Here is a 13,471-nt window from a genome sequence, read left to right on the forward strand (position 1 = left end):
TTGACTGTACTTTAATCATGGTGACTGACCGCTTCATTCAAATATGAAAGTGTTTAGGCAGGGTTAAGGGCGGATCCAGCTAGCCAGGGGTTAAAAGTTGGTCAGATTCTAGTTTTTTTTTTCGCATTGAATTTATTTATTGTAAAATAAAAAAAAAGCGCGGCGGTTCAAGATTAGTTGGTCGGACGGAACACACGCGTTTTTACATTTTATCATTATTTTTTTTATATAAAACCGTGATGACCGTGATGAGACCTAGAAATTCAGTAACAGACTATTCACTCTAGATTGTATTTATCCGGAAAAACAGACGACGGGAGCGAATCATATTACTAAAACAAATATATCAATTCAAAATGTAACCGATACGCGATAGAAAATATCTAAGTTTTCTTATCATTAAAAAAAAAGCAGCCAAGTGCGAGTCGGACTCGCCCATGAAGGGTTCCGTAGCAGCAAGTAACGAAATAAGTTAATAAGTTTCCTTTACTACTTTACGATTTATGACTTATTCAAAAAAAACTACTTACTAGATCTCCAGGGCTACTACGAAACTCGAAGTTCATATAGCACCGACCCTCTCGCTCTCGTATTAAATAGTATAAGTGTCAGAGGGACCGCACGACACGAACTTTGAGTTACGAGTTTCGTAGTAGCCCTGCTCGTTCAAACCAATTTTCGGTGGAATTTTGCATGGTAATGTACATCATATATTTTTTTTTAGTTGTAAGTATCATTCTCTTATTTTAGAAGTTACAGGGGGGGGGGGGGACAAATTTTACCACTTTGGAAGTGTCGCGCAAACTATTCAGTTTAGAAAAAATGATATTAGAAACCTCAATATCATTTTTGAAGACCTATCCATAGATACCACACACGTATGGGTTTGATGAAAAAAAAAATTGAGTTTCAGTTCTAAGTATGGGGAACCCCCAAAATTTTTTGTGTGAAAATCTAAATGCGGTTCACAGAATACATCTACTTACCAAGTTTCAAAAGTAAAGTTCTTATAGTTTCGGAAAAAAGTGGCAGACATACGGACGGACAGACAGACAAACAGACATGAATCCATAAGGGTTCCGTTTTTTGCCATTTGGCTACGGAACCTTAAAAAAACTCATGACCTGCCACGCAATGTTTAAGCTGTACGTTTAGAGATGACCTTCGGATTTTTTTATATCAGACAAACTAGTTATCTTGTTTCTGCAGTGTATAAATCGAGTAAATCCTCAAATATATTACTTACATATGACTTTCAAAACTAAAGCTTTACTAGTGATATACAACAAGGGATTGATTGAATGCAGTAAATATGGGCTCAAGGCTCGGCGCGCCGTTTAAATCATGGGGAGGGTGGGAATAGTCATGAAGGTTTACTTCATGATTCCCCCCGATGACGAGTTTCTTGGTAAAATAGTCTGGTATTCTAGAGTCCCTTTGCCTTCCACGCCACAGAGCTAAGTCCGGAGTAGCACTGGAGTCCGGAAGTCGTAGTTGGCAACAGAGGGCACTGCTGCCACATTAAGTACCCACAAATTCCTGAGTAAGTGATGTAATAAGTACCTCATTTTATCTAAATGTTTGTTCTCGGGTCTTGGGTGTTTATTATGTATTTAAGTATGTATCTATCTATATAATTATATTTATCCGTTGCTTAGTTTCCATAACACAAGCTTTGCTAAGCTTACCTTGGGACTAGACTAGGTCAATTGGTGTGAATTGTCCCGTGATATTTATTTATTTATTTATCATTTATATACGTATGTAGTCTCTAAATGTCAAAAAAATTTACATTTTTAAATATATTTATTTTTGAAAGAAAGAAACAAAAGGCGTTTATTGCCAAGAATTAAGTAGTTATATAATATTACACAAGAAGGTAAATTTGCTTTAAGCACAATTTATTGTTGCTAGAAAGATAGGCCTGTAGTGACTTACGTCTGCCAGGTCCCCAGTTTTGTTCTTTTCCTACGACCGGCACAACCATAATATTCACTTCGTGTAATTTTGATTTGAGTGAAAGTAGTTAATCCTTATTTCATATAATTTTGGTTCGTATAATCTAATCTTATTTCGAATAATGTTTGATTGACATAATTATTTTTCGTCTAACATAAGTTCGGTTCTGGCGCTTCGCCGGCCGCTACCGCGGCACGCTCGCTCGGCTCGCGGGCTGTTGTGGTCGCAGTTCTAAACTAACCTAATTTACTTAAAATAAGAATCGACAAAGTTAGTTTTTAATAAAATAATATTCGACAAAACGAGTTATGAAAATGGTCATTTAGGAAAAACTAAATTCGACAAAATAATAATTATGAAACATGAATTTATAAATAATGAAAAAAAAAACATTATAGTAAAAGTTGTTAGACAAACTGAAATTACGACACGTCAAGGGAATACAGTTTGTTACTCTTCACACTGAAACCGCTAGACGGATTTGGATGTGGTATGTACATAGCTGGACTTCTGGAATATCACATAGGCTACTTTTTATCCCGATATTAGCACAGGATCAGTATAAAATTTTGAAATCTCAACTGCTGCTCATGAAATTTGACACAGTTATTTTTAGTGCAACATCAATGAAGACCACATGATATTTTTGGAAATTCCCACGAAAATTTTTATTTGTTCCTCCTTCACGTTAAAACGGCTGGACGAATTTGGATGAAATTTGGTAGATATGTAGATAGCCGGATATCTAGAACAACACATAGGCACTTTATATCTCGATATTCTCACGGGATCGGGATAAACTGTAGAATATTTTTTGGAAATTCCCATGGGCAATCCTGGTATTTCAATTCTACTGTTGGATCTAATGGTTTACGCGTTCGAAGCCGCGGGTAAACACTAGTAAACAAATAATATACAAGAATCGCTTGTTTAAAGTTAGATAGAGATATACAGTCGAACCATTTGATTCCTGAGCCAGGATAGTATATTCTTGTAATGTCTTTGATTGTCCTTGTCAGCAATGGAATGGAACTTCACTACGAGATTTTTTATGAAAAGGTGCCACGTTCCAGTAAGTCATGAATGCATGAATCAAATAATTCAATAGCACTACAGAAACCTCTTGGCCAAAAAACAAGGTTATATAGAATAAGCAGGTAAAAGAGTGAAAATAAATAAAACTATTTAGCTACACTTACTATAATAATATATTTATTTTCATGTGCCTAGACATCTAGACAAACGCTAGCTCTTAATTTAGGTCACTGGAAGAATACTAGTAAATACAGTCCTGTAAGATACTCAAAGGTAAATTGATTGCCGAGACACTGGATGCTGCACATAACTTGAAAAGCGGGTAACTTTCAATGTAAAATGATCAATATAATGTTTGGAATAAAGTTGGCAGCAGGACTAGCTAAACATAGGATTCAAAACGATCAACAAGACATAACTAGCTTGTTAAAAGTGCGCAAAACTTTTAGGCTCTTCTAAGTTCAGCTACTTCCGCTGTTAACTGTATAATAGTGTAACAGGCGACCATCTTATTCATTACTACGTCTTAAAATTAAACGGAGTATTCAAAATGGCTAACACGCCATAAGATATTGAAAATCAACATCAAAATAAACAAAACAAGAAAAAAACATAACATGAACATGCACTTTCGTCCTATATTTAACATATCAGTTGGATATACATGTAGTTACAAGATCGAATAAATAAGAATAACTAATAATATAGTTAATCCTTTAACAATTTAAAAAAGCCTAGTACAAAATAGAATGGCTAAACACTTAAGATGCAGGGCCGAGTCTTGCTCTGCCCTCTGATTCTAATTGCTTATTAAGATATATATCCTCGTCCGTGGAAGTGTCGATGAGATCCAGCGTCAGCAGCGGCTCGCTGGGGTTCAGAGGATCCTTGCCCACATCCTTGCAGATCCCCACAAACTGCTGCTCGACGCACAATTCTTGAAACCTAATACAGTCTTCTACAGTCCAGTCTTGATGAAGCGGCCACACATCTGTGACAAATTCCAATTATTTGTTTACATTACTTTGAAAGGGTAATTACGGTGTGGTGGCAATGTGTCTATCCAGCGTAAAGAGGTATAATATTATATAATCAGCAGCACAAAATTTGGCCCGATACATACAAAATAACCTATTTTGCATACGTTTGAGGGCCAGATTTTTTGCCGCTCAGTATAGTCAAAGTCAAAATGTGGCGTTATCTGGGAAAAGGTACCTTGTTGTCGGTTCTAGTTTCCGAGATAATCGCGTTTAAAAGTAAAATGTAGAAAAAAATCATTTTTTCTTTTTTACTCTATATTAATAAGCAGGGTCTAAATTATAATTTGACAAAGACACAAGTTTTAAAATCGATTTTTTATGAGTTAAAACATCCCTTAAAGTTTAGTAAGAAAGGAACTTTATTGTCGGTGCCGCTCTTGAATGCTTTCTGTGCGCTCGGTATCGGTTTCGAAGGACGTGTCGGACTTCAGTACTTTGTCGGCGCGTCATCATCATCATCATCATCATCATCCCCAGCTTATATACGTCCACTGCTGGGCACAGGCCTCCTCAGAATGAGAGAGCTTGGGCAGTAGTTCCCACGCGGGCCCAGTGCGGTGCTTGTCGGCGCGTAAAATGCGTCAATCAGGATCATCATAAAATCCGTTTAATTAGAGTAAGGTAAATCATCAATAACTGGTCACAATTAGGCGATAGCCAGTTAGGGCCTTATCAGACTAGCGATTTGCGGGCGAGTTGAAAGCGAGGTGAGCGCGCAGCTAGTTCGCTTCGAGCGCGTAACGATTTCACCGCGAGCACGCAACGATATCGCCGCGAGCGCGCAAAGATGTCGCTGCGAGCGCGCAGCGAGTTTGCTGCGTTAGTGCCGAAGACGCCCTATTATTATTATAACGAAAATCTACAATATGGCGTTTTTGGCGCTAAAGCAGCGAACTCGCTACGCGCTCGCAGCAGCGACATCGTTGCGCGCTCGCGGCGATGTCGTTGCGCACTTGCGGCGAAATCGTTATACGCTCGCAGCGAATTCAGTGCACGCTTGCCTCGCTTTCAACTCTCCGCAAATCGCTAGTGTGATAAAGCCCTTATTGACGGTTTACGCCAATTTGTGTCTTTATAATAATAATAGTAACGATTAATATTTACAACTACAAATCACGTAGATAGACACGTCGAGGGAAAAATGGGTTTAATGTTAGAGTTTTACACTGCTTTTCAACTTCGATGCGAGGAAATGAAATAGCAACAGTGGAAACAATGATTCACTAACTATGTACCTTTTATTTTTTATGCATTATTATAATAATCCGTTTTTTTTATTTTACTGATTTATTATGATTGATTTGAATTATTTTAGTTTTATATAATTTAAAAATTATCAAAAAAATATACAGAAACCTTTTTGTTTGTGGCTGTTGACACACCTGATTACCTTGGTCTTAAGTTGGTCTTAGACGAAGATTTTATTTTATGCACTAGAGCATAAAGTCATTTTATGTCGCCTAGATACAGCATAAACACGAACTTTACGAGCATGAGAAGTGAAAAAGCATTTTTTAGATCTTATTCTTAACTATGTCACTAAACATTTTACGTCCGACAATAAGGTACCTTTTCAATACGTTAATCATATACCCCCTTATTCATAAACGACAATCAAACCTATTTTAGTTAAAATGCCGCTAAAAATCGTTTGTCCTTATCTGTCACTTCGACATTTGTTAGAAAGGGACAAAGCATTTGTTAGTTAACATAGGCTTTTAAGTTTTATGAATAAGGGGGTAAGTGTTTACTGAGACAAAATTATAGGTTTTTGGTAAGAGATTTGAATACTACAGTGTCTTAAATTAGGACTATTAAAATTAATCGTAAGTTATTAGTCGTTTTCAAATATCACTAAAATATTTTACCACCGACGATAAGGTCCTTTCGAAAATATATAGTGATGTACCAACTTTTTACTAAACTTTACCTTGAATTTTGAGACTGAAAAACTAGTTTTTTAAGATTTGTTGAGTTCATTTGATCTCATTTGGCTATGTTTTAGCGTACTAAATATAAAAGTTTGTTGATTTTGACTGTTTAATTACATTTGTAAACCACAAAGTTATTTTGTTAAGTATTTTTTTTATATATTAAACAAGGTTAATTCAAAACGAAGTAGTTCTTATTTAGATTCCAATTGGCTATGTAAAGTTTTTTTAAGAGGTGCAAATTGTGTGTTATTTCGATAATAGCCTTCTACAAGGTCAAGAAAACACAGGTATTTTATTTTTATCTCCTATAATTTATTTTATATATTTTTTTTTGTGACTGATTTGACATTTGTGCGTTTTTAGGGCACACAAGGTTAGGACTTTCACTCGTCAGAATAATTAAAAAAAAAAGATTACGTCTGTCACATCTGTCATTGTCAAAAAGTGATTTGAATCATTCGACGGTTGTGTTTGGTTGCGATTCGGTTCAATAAGTGATTTATGGAGTATTTTTAACGACCCTAGCACGAATTTTGGACATTTGATCTTGCCACATTACTATACGACCCCTGCATGATATTTGGACACCGATTGGACCTACTTTTGATAACTTACGCTCTTCTTCTTGGATTCCCGTTTTCTTGCCCTAACGACGACCCTTGCTTCGACTTTTGGACTGCTACTTTGCCTTTTATTTCAAAATGAACGAATTCGTTCGTGCAGATTCCAGAAACTTGCCACATATGGACATGGTCATGGTTCTAGATTATTTTCACACCAGCGATAAACACAATGCTGCTGAAATGAGAGGTGCTAAAACACTCCTGTACGTACCGGTGAATCGGTTAAACATTATGATTATGTTTATATTTTACCTATACTGTGTATGTAGTTCAGTCTATTTTTATTTTCATTACATTTTAGGGCATCAAGAAACAGCTATGTTGAGAGTGCTGTTGGATATGTCGAACTAAAAAGAGGAAACACAGCTGAATGCATTGTTAGAGCCAAAGTCGTCCCAGAACATAAGATAACAAAAAAATATTATGTTGTAACCATTCACCTGGATGAAAAAGACAAAAATGTAACTGATGCTTCATGTGATGGTTGCCCTGCATCTGCGGGTAAGGCAATATATTTTTGTATAGAGTGTATATATAAATTTGCTTAATAAACATTGTTTGATATTATTGCTTGATCCCTAAATACCAGAATTGCAAAATACAAGACTGCCAATTAACCCAATTTCTGAAATACTAAATTCCCAAAATACCAGATTTTTTTGTTACTGTTTCTTTTTATACCGGATTGCCAAAACTATGTGTTCTCAATACACTATGTTCCATTTAAAACCGAATTCCCATAATACCAGATTTTGAAAACACCAGGCTTGCAAACCACAACATACTTGAAACACCTAGTTTGTTAATCTACCAGGTACTCTAAATACCAGATTGCCAGTTTATTTTATTCCCAACACACAAGATGCTGATTATTGCTGATTATACTTGATCTATATTTAAATATACTATAGTACAAACTAATTATATAAAATTCTCCCCTTTATTATTTTGCTGATCCCATTATTAGTAACGAGTTAGTTATGCATCTGGAAGTCCTGGGTTTAAAACCAGTAAGGGTTTATTTGGGTGTGTGTAGACATTTCAGGTTTTTAGTGTTATACCTAAATGCTATTTTTTTTTTCTCATTTAAGGAGGATGTAAACACACGTTGGTGGTATTATATTGGCTATTAATAAAAGCTAATGAACCATCACCAACTTCAGTAGAGTGCTATTGGTCTAAGCCACGTTTAGCCAAGGAAGGAACACAGCCATTACTTTCGAAAGATATTTTTCCATCCAATAAAAGAAGAGTTGAACTAGGACCAAAAGATCCAGAGAAGCTAAATGAGTTCTATGAGGAGTGCAAAAGAAGGAAAATAGGGGACTCACTAATTTTATCGTTTTTACCGGATCATGACAATGGTTTGTCTAAATATTGTATTTTTGACATGATTCTAGAATTCACGACGAAAACTGCTAATCACAGTTATGATAATTTTAAAAACACCATGTCTGGATCTTTGACCCGTAATGTTCAAAATGAAATAGAAAAAAAAACAATAAAACAGGCTGAGTCAACATTATGGCATAGCTTAAGACAAGGCAGAGTAACAGCTTCTAAAGTCTATGAAGTTTGTCATTGTAGCACTCCTGATGGCTCACTTGTTGAGCAAATTCTAGGTGGGTATAAAATGTATGACACGAAAGCAATGAAAAGGGGCAAGAGTCTTGAAAAACCTGTAATAAGGGAAATTGAAAGGAAATTGGGGGTCAAAATAGAAGAATGTGGGTTCCAGATCATCAATTTGTTTTGTGGCGCTTCACCTGATGGTATAGCAAACGATTTTATTATAGAAGTGAAATGCCCAAGTTCTGCAAAAACCACCAAAAACTACATAAATAATAACAAAATACATGAAAAGTTTTTGGCTCAGTGCCAACTACAAATGCTCGCCACTGGTTATAAAAAATGTGCATTTTGCATTGCTCATCCAGATTTTGAAAAAAACAAAGATGTACTGATTACTTGGGTTGAGTTTGATACGGCATATGCTAATAATTTATTGAAGAAAGCAGAGGAATTTTGGAGAAATGCAATTTACCCAAAAATTTTACATAATGCACTATCTTAAACCTATACAGCAATCCATATTAATATTATAAAAGTGTGTGTGTTTGTACGTTTGTCCTTCTTTCACGTCGAAACACACAGTGTTCCATATGCCTCAAAAAATGTCCCTTTGCTGTTTTCAGTGAAAATCGATGGAGCATTTTAAATGAACGACGAGAATACCCGTGTGCCAATTCCTAAGTTTTTTATATAAAAAAATAATGAACTTTACATGACCTTTGCATTTTTTTTTCAATCAAATCTGTAGTCGTAATACTAGTAATTATCAAAGATACGTTATTTCGATAAATGTAGTCTGATAAAGCATCATGGGGCACATGCTTCTTAGGTTTTACTATTGCGAAAGCACCCTCGGGTACAAGGTAATTATATTTTTTTTTAAGAATTTCGTTTTTAATTTTTTTCTCCCTAAAAACTCAAAAGTGGGACTTGTGACTAATTTAAGAAGATTGCCCGTAACTCGGCCTATCACTGATTATCGAAAATACAAACTGAGACATGGATGCACAGAAAAACCAGAAAAAGAGACCAGCACTGGGAATCGAACCCAGGTCCTCAGCAATATTTCCAAGTTAGTCACAAATCCCACTTTTGAGTTTTAAGAGAGAAAAAAAAAACGAAAGTCTGATAAATTACAATTACTCAGTATCAAGAGGCCCTATTTCAAAAGTAAACCCTGAAAAATATGCCCCCATGATGCTTAATCACGTATGATACGTAAAATAAATATCTTGGATGGTTAAGTTGCAAGATTTTTTTTTCATAAAGGACGCTAAAGTTCAGAATTTTATAAAAAAAAACTATTAGGAATTGGCACGCGGATATTCTCGTCGTGCATTTAAAATGCATCCGTCCATCGATTTTCACTGAAAACAGCATAGGGATTTTTTTTGAGGCATTTAATTTTTTTTTAGTTAGGTTCATATTGTTTCTGTGGACACACCCAAAGTTAAAGCTTATAAAGCCTAATTAACTGATTGAACCTCAATCCGCTATAAGGCGTACTCTTTTTTATTGACTCGTGGTATATTTATTGTTATTGTTATTTATTACGTTAACTATTTTTTCACAGGAGTGACGACTTTTGTTATAATCTGTACTTAAATAACTTGTAAATTTATAAAATAAAACAAAGCTAATATTATTGAATTTTTATTATATTATTTTGCAGATTCACAAGAGCACATGCTATAATAACAGCTTCATCTGCGAATTTCACGTGGTTATGGTTTATAACCGAGTGCGGTTTTAAAATCGCAAACTCTCTGACTCTCCGTATGACTCGTTCTACGTGAATCCTCAAACTTGCAATTATCTTTGTTTGGATGACATCCTTCTTGGTAGGTGTCTCCGTTGAGGAAACACTTGGAGGCCGCAGAAGTTTTACGTGCCTTTCCGCAAGAAGAGTCTCTATACCCTTAAAACCGCGATCGGCTAAAACCACAGCCCCTGGAGGAAGAATATCGACAAAGCCACTACGTTCCGTTATTGCTTTGTCAGAAATCCTTCCTCCAAAACCCTTTGAAATGAAACATACAAACCCATTTGGGCAACATGCAATCAAATACTTTAATGTATTGCCTGATTTATACTGCGACCATGATCCTGATTGTTTTACAGGATCTGAAGGTTTTTCTATCTGTATCTCAAAGCAATCCATTATACACTGGACATTAGCATATCTCACCTTGAAGACAGGAGGTAATGTCTTTTTTATTGCAAGAGGTTCTGGCAAGTATATATGCATTTGTAGGTAAGTTGCCAGGTGAGGTATGCTAATTTTTAATACCTCTTGTATTGTTACCCGACTTAATTGAAACTGATGACTAAGTCTCTGAATAGTATCATTTTGCTTCAGTTTAAACAAAGTGATAATGACATATAATAGGCGTATCTTACATTGCTTAGCCAGAAAATCTATGAACCAATAGAAGGATTTAGGAATTCCAAGATACATTTTGGGGTTTTCCTTGATGACTTTTAAAACATGTGTTCGTCCAGACATATCTCTTTTTTCCATTGTGGGATCTTTATTTGTGCTAGATGTTGAAGAGCTAAAGGGTTCGTATAGCGAAGGCGTTGATGAACGGCTGATGGTGGATAATGATGGCTGTCTCGACATCACATTCTCGGTCGTATCTGTTTCCTTAATATTGGCCGACACGCATACACTTCGAACTGAAGGTTTAGTCAAAACGGCTTTGGTAGAAAGTTTGGTTACAGTCTGAGTAGATTTACCGCACTGAAAAAAAAAAAATTATTTTACATACTTTTACCAGCTTCATAATATAAGCATTAGGTACTATCTACAGTGTAGACCACACTTAACTACCTATAAGTACTTTACTTATAAAGTGGCCTGGTTTCTTTACGATTGTATATGTATGGTAGAACAAATTGAATCATAATCCAGAGTGGAACCTTTTAATAATCAATTTCACTATGATTTCCTTGACAAAAGTATGAGATGTCAACATCACAATAGTAGGACAAAGTTCCACCCTGGGTCATGTCATGATTCAATTTGTTCGACTGTACTTCCCATAAATGTACTACTGGCAAAAAATTAATCTCATGCTCCCTGGTATGCTTCTCACAGATTTTTCTGTAATCTATAGGTATTGGACTGTTTTCTGTTTCTTTTTTTATGAAGGGATGTTAATTTTTTGCCAATTTTCTGAATTGACTTGAAAACAGGTAATACAACAAAGGTTGACTGGTAGAGATCCCTTAAAGGGATAAGTCCGCCTTTGTACAAGTATCTCAAAGTTTGTCAATTGTGTTTTGTTCCTTTTCTTTTGTACAATAAAGAGTTTACATACATACATACACACAACACAATGACTTTATTGTACACCAGAAATAGTTACAGAAAACAATAAACAATATAGCAGACTACACTACTGTTTCTTATAATAATTTTACCTTCATTGCAGTAGCCATAGTAGACAACTCTTTTTCGGTATTTAGGGTGTCATCAATGAGCTTTTCCTAAAAGTAAATAACAATACACATAATATAACATAGAAAGCATGAACAATCGGTAATAGAATTGTAGGTGCATTTCCAGATGATACTCCACTTGATATAAGGTAAACGTGCGAGTGCTTGTCACTGTCCCAGTAGTTGGCATCTTTAATTTTATGTCTTTAGTGATAGAGATGACAGCAGGGTGTTGTCTATTGGGCATTAGCATGCCGAGCTCTTGGACGTTTACATTAGTTTAAATTTTTTCCCATTATTCAGCTCAACTAGGGTAAGAATTATCAAAATGGGCAAACACATTTGATTTCCAGAGTGCCTGAAAGTACTTCCTTCATACTTACATACATACATGCATAGATGGATAAACACATTACCCTCCTTTGGGTCTCGCAGTTGGGATATAAACTTATGTCTGACTAAACAAAACAAATGTGGCAGCAGCCTGGCCGACATGCACCCCATGACTATATCAATAAATTAAGCTCAAGCAGTTTGGTTAACACTTACACAATCATTCTCATAATATGTTCTGGTTATGATCAAATTTGCCGTCTTTTTTAAATGCAGCTTTCCTGATTTACCTTTGTAGCAATCTTCCTCAATCTGAAAACAATATAACAACGTTATTTTCAAAATCACAATTTACAAAAGTTCACTTTGACCCACTATACTCACATTGATATGATCCTCACAAACATATAAACTATGTTTTGGGCAATTTATCTCCAAAGCTTGGCACCATGTCTCTTGTAAAGACTTCGGTATGCACAGAAAAGCTGAATCCCGATAGTCTCGTCGGTATTTCTTACAAGAAGGTACAAAGCACATGAGCCTATCTTTGTAATAGTCCATTACCGCTCGAGTACTTTCAGGATTATCTGTGTCCATTGTACAGACACTAATAAACTAATGTAGTCGTGTAGCAGTCCAAAAGTGCAGGCAAGGGTCGTCGTTGGGGCAAGAAAACGGGAATCCAAGAAGAAGAGCGTAAGTTATCAAAAGTAGGTCCAATCGGTGTCCAAATATCGTGCAGGGGTCGTATAGTAATGCGGCAAGATCAAAAGTCCAAAATTCGTGCTAGGGCCGTTCAAAATACTCCATAAATCACTTATTGAACCGAATCGTAACCAAACACAACAGTCGAATAATTCAAATCACTTTTTGACAATGACAGATGTGACTGACGTAATCTTTTTTTTTTTAATTATTCTGACGAGTGATAGTCCTAACCTTGTGTGCCCTAAAAACGCACAAATGTCAAATCAGTCACAAAAAAAAAATATATAAATAAATTATAGGAGATAAAAATAAAATACCTGTGTTTTCTTGACCTTTTAGAAGGCTATTATCGAAATAAAACACAATTTGCACCTCTTAAAAAAACTTTACATAGCCAATTGCATAGTTCTCACGAAATCGCGGCCACAGGGTAGTTTATAGTAACAATTAGACCATTTTTAACCCCCGACGCAAGTTATAAGTTTGACCGCTATGTTGTCTGTCTGTGGCACCGTAGTTCTTAAACGTTTTTTTATTTAAATGCAGGTTTTCTAGCGATGGTTCTTAGACATGTTTTATCAAAATCGGTGTAGCCGTTTTGACAAAGTCGAGGGTTTTCCAACTTCTTGTTTTTACTAATAACATATTTTGTTACAGGTAATACTCGTAGCAGTTGTCTAAGGGAGATCGTGGAAGACGCCAAGGAAATAGTTTATGTGATTTTTATGTAACGTATACAGACAGATAAACATTTGGTAAGGGGCTATAAATTTATTTTATACAGGTAATAAAATCAAAACAGCCGTAAGGCTGTGGCAACAAG

At 35.6% G+C, this 13,471-nt stretch overlaps 3 protein-coding genes across 3 annotated transcripts in view; 2 read left to right on the forward strand and 1 right to left on the reverse strand.

The window, feature by feature from the left end:
- LOC141441077 (uncharacterized) overlaps positions 1 to 13,471 on the forward strand; it is a 356,648-nt gene that overhangs the window by 239,667 nt on the left and 103,510 nt on the right.
- LOC141440954 (uncharacterized) lies at positions 6,670 to 8,665 on the forward strand. Its single transcript, XM_074105546.1, has 3 exons — positions 6,670 to 6,794; positions 6,893 to 7,092; positions 7,683 to 8,665. The coding sequence occupies exons 1-3, from the start codon at positions 6,670 to 6,672 to the stop codon at positions 8,663 to 8,665; spliced, it is 1,308 nt and encodes a 435-aa protein (XP_073961647.1).
- Positions 9,794 to 12,914, reverse strand: LOC141440953 (uncharacterized). Its single transcript, XM_074105545.1, has 4 exons — positions 12,325 to 12,914; positions 12,157 to 12,252; positions 11,590 to 11,655; positions 9,794 to 10,906 (listed from the first exon to the last, which is right to left on the reverse strand). The coding sequence occupies exons 1-4, from the start codon at positions 12,535 to 12,537 to the stop codon at positions 9,806 to 9,808; spliced, it is 1,476 nt and encodes a 491-aa protein (XP_073961646.1). The 5' UTR covers positions 12,538 to 12,914; the 3' UTR covers positions 9,794 to 9,805.

The sequence above is a fragment of the Choristoneura fumiferana genome, chromosome 23 (genome assembly GCF_025370935.1).
Source record: "Choristoneura fumiferana chromosome 23, NRCan_CFum_1, whole genome shotgun sequence".
In the NCBI taxonomy this organism is placed as follows: Eukaryota; Metazoa; Arthropoda; class Insecta; order Lepidoptera; family Tortricidae; genus Choristoneura; species Choristoneura fumiferana.

Coding starts and splice junctions, on each gene's coding strand:
- LOC141440953 (XM_074105545.1), bottom strand. CDS start 12,537: ATGGACACAGATAATCCTGAAAGTACTCGAGCGGTAATGGACTATTAC. Junction 12,253..12,324: donor TTTGTGAGGATCATATCAAT/GTGAGTATAGTG, acceptor TATTGTTTTCAG/ATTGAGGAAGATTGCTACAA. Junction 11,656..12,156: donor CATATTATGAGAATGATTGT/GTAAGTGTTAAC, acceptor ATTTACTTTTAG/GAAAAGCTCATTGATGACAC.
- LOC141440954 (XM_074105546.1), top strand. CDS start 6,670: ATGAACGAATTCGTTCGTGCAGATTCCAGAAACTTGCCACATATGGAC. Junction 6,795..6,892: donor AGAGGTGCTAAAACACTCCT/GTACGTACCGGT, acceptor ATTACATTTTAG/GGCATCAAGAAACAGCTATG. Junction 7,093..7,682: donor TGGTTGCCCTGCATCTGCGG/GTAAGGCAATAT, acceptor TTCTCATTTAAG/GAGGATGTAAACACACGTTG.